The 1,709-nt window shown below is 38.8% G+C and overlaps 1 protein-coding gene across 1 annotated transcript in view; it reads left to right on the top strand.

The window, feature by feature from the left end:
- Positions 1–1,709, top strand: part of LOC106870683 (GPI ethanolamine phosphate transferase 1) — a 49,019-nt gene that overhangs the window by 16,409 nt on the left and 30,901 nt on the right. The window contains exons 8-9 of the mRNA XM_052974141.1: positions 285–404; positions 1,454–1,494. Coding sequence (XP_052830101.1) covers positions 285–404; positions 1,454–1,494 — 161 coding nt within the window. The remainder of the gene's footprint in view (positions 1–284; positions 405–1,453; positions 1,495–1,709) is intronic.

Raw genomic sequence — 1,709 nt, 5'->3', positions numbered from 1 at the left:
TAGCAAGCTGGACAAAATGCTTTGCAGCCTTTCATCTGCCTTCACATTCTGAGTTCAAATTCTGCTGAGGTTGATTTGTCTTTCATTCTTTTTGGGGGTCAATATAATAAAAATACCAGTTGAACATTGGGGTCAGTTTAATCGACTCCCCCCTCCCTCCCTCCAAACTTTGTACCAGAATTTAAAATTGTTATTATAATGTTCAATCTCAGAAGTTGATTTTAAATTATTTTTTATTGTTAATTTGTTTACCTTTTTTTTTTTTTATTACATTCTCCGCACAGGTTCCCATGGAGCTGGTAATCCAGATGAGACATTGACTCCATTAGTTGCATGGGGTGCAGGGATCCGGACACCAATGCCCGCTGGAAAACACTCAGACTTTACTGATAATTTCTCTGAAGGTACCATTGTTTTGCTATTATATTTCACCATTTTCTTGATTGTTACCTTCACCTTTAGAATATATATTTATAGTATCTATATCTAGACCTTTGGAACCTGTGGAAGGAATAGACCCAGGAAGATCTGGGATGAAGTGGTAAGAAAGGATGTACAGATGTTGGGACTAGCAGAGAGGATGAGAAGGAACTGAGACTCCTGACAATTTGCTGTGCTTGAAAAGACCCATCAAACTAAATAAAAGCAAACAGGCTTGTTCCCTGCATTTCTAACCCTTCAGGCTCCTGGGTGCTAGTGCCACGTAAATGTCCCCGTGCTGGTGTTGCATAAAAAACACCCAGTACACTCTGTAAAGTGGTTGGCGTCAAGAAGGGCATCCAGCCGTAGAAACCATGCCAAAACGGACATGAAGTCTGGGGGCAGCTCTTCAGCTGGCCAGCTTCTGTCAAACAGTCCAGATACACAATGAGCAACTTTCAGTTTCTATCTGCCAAATCTATTCAAGGGGACTGGACCTAAGACCACATGGTTTGTAAGTCAGCTTCTGAACCACACAGCCATGCATGCATCTATTTACTGCAACATCAACCTTCACTAAATCCTCTTGCTTTCATGTCTGGAATTCTCTCAGTCTGGTAGAAGTACTAAATCATCAGTCTGTATGACCTCCCACTGACAGCCTAGGGTTAAACACTTTCTCATCTCCAGAAAGTGACAAGTATAGCTTGGTTGAATTGGCCTCACCAGGACATGTAGCTGAGGGCAATATCTGGGAAAGGACATGGTAATCAAGAGTAATACGGGATCTGTAAGAATCCTTGATTGGACCTAGGTACCTGTCCCCTTATTTATGGTAAATACTTAAATTTTTTTTTCTTGGGGGAGGGGGTATATTTGTTTCCTGTACTTGATGTAAAGCCTGCGTTATTTTGTAATACATCCTCATTGTACCTCCTGTTCATAACTATCATGGCAATGAAGAAATCATTTTCATCATCTTCATCATCATCATTATCATCATTATTATTATTATTATTATTATTACTTTCAGATTGGTTTCTTAGTCATCTTTTAAGAAATGATGTTGAACAGGTTGGTATAGTTTTAGATAATAATAATGATAATAACAATAATAACAAAAATAATCCTTTCTACTAAAGGCACAAGGCCTGAAATTTTGTGGGAGGGGACTAGTCGATTATATCAACTTCATTGTTTTACTGGTACTTAATTTATTGACCCCAAAAGGATGAAAGGCAAAGTCAACCTTGGCAGAATTTGAACTCAGAACATAGTAACAGATGAAA

This window comes from Octopus bimaculoides, chromosome 17 (assembly GCF_001194135.2).
Source record: "Octopus bimaculoides isolate UCB-OBI-ISO-001 chromosome 17, ASM119413v2, whole genome shotgun sequence".
Classification (NCBI taxonomy): Eukaryota; Metazoa; Mollusca; class Cephalopoda; order Octopoda; family Octopodidae; genus Octopus; species Octopus bimaculoides.
Note: the sequence above shows the minus strand (reverse complement) of the source record. Positions and strands in the feature narration are given on the sequence as shown.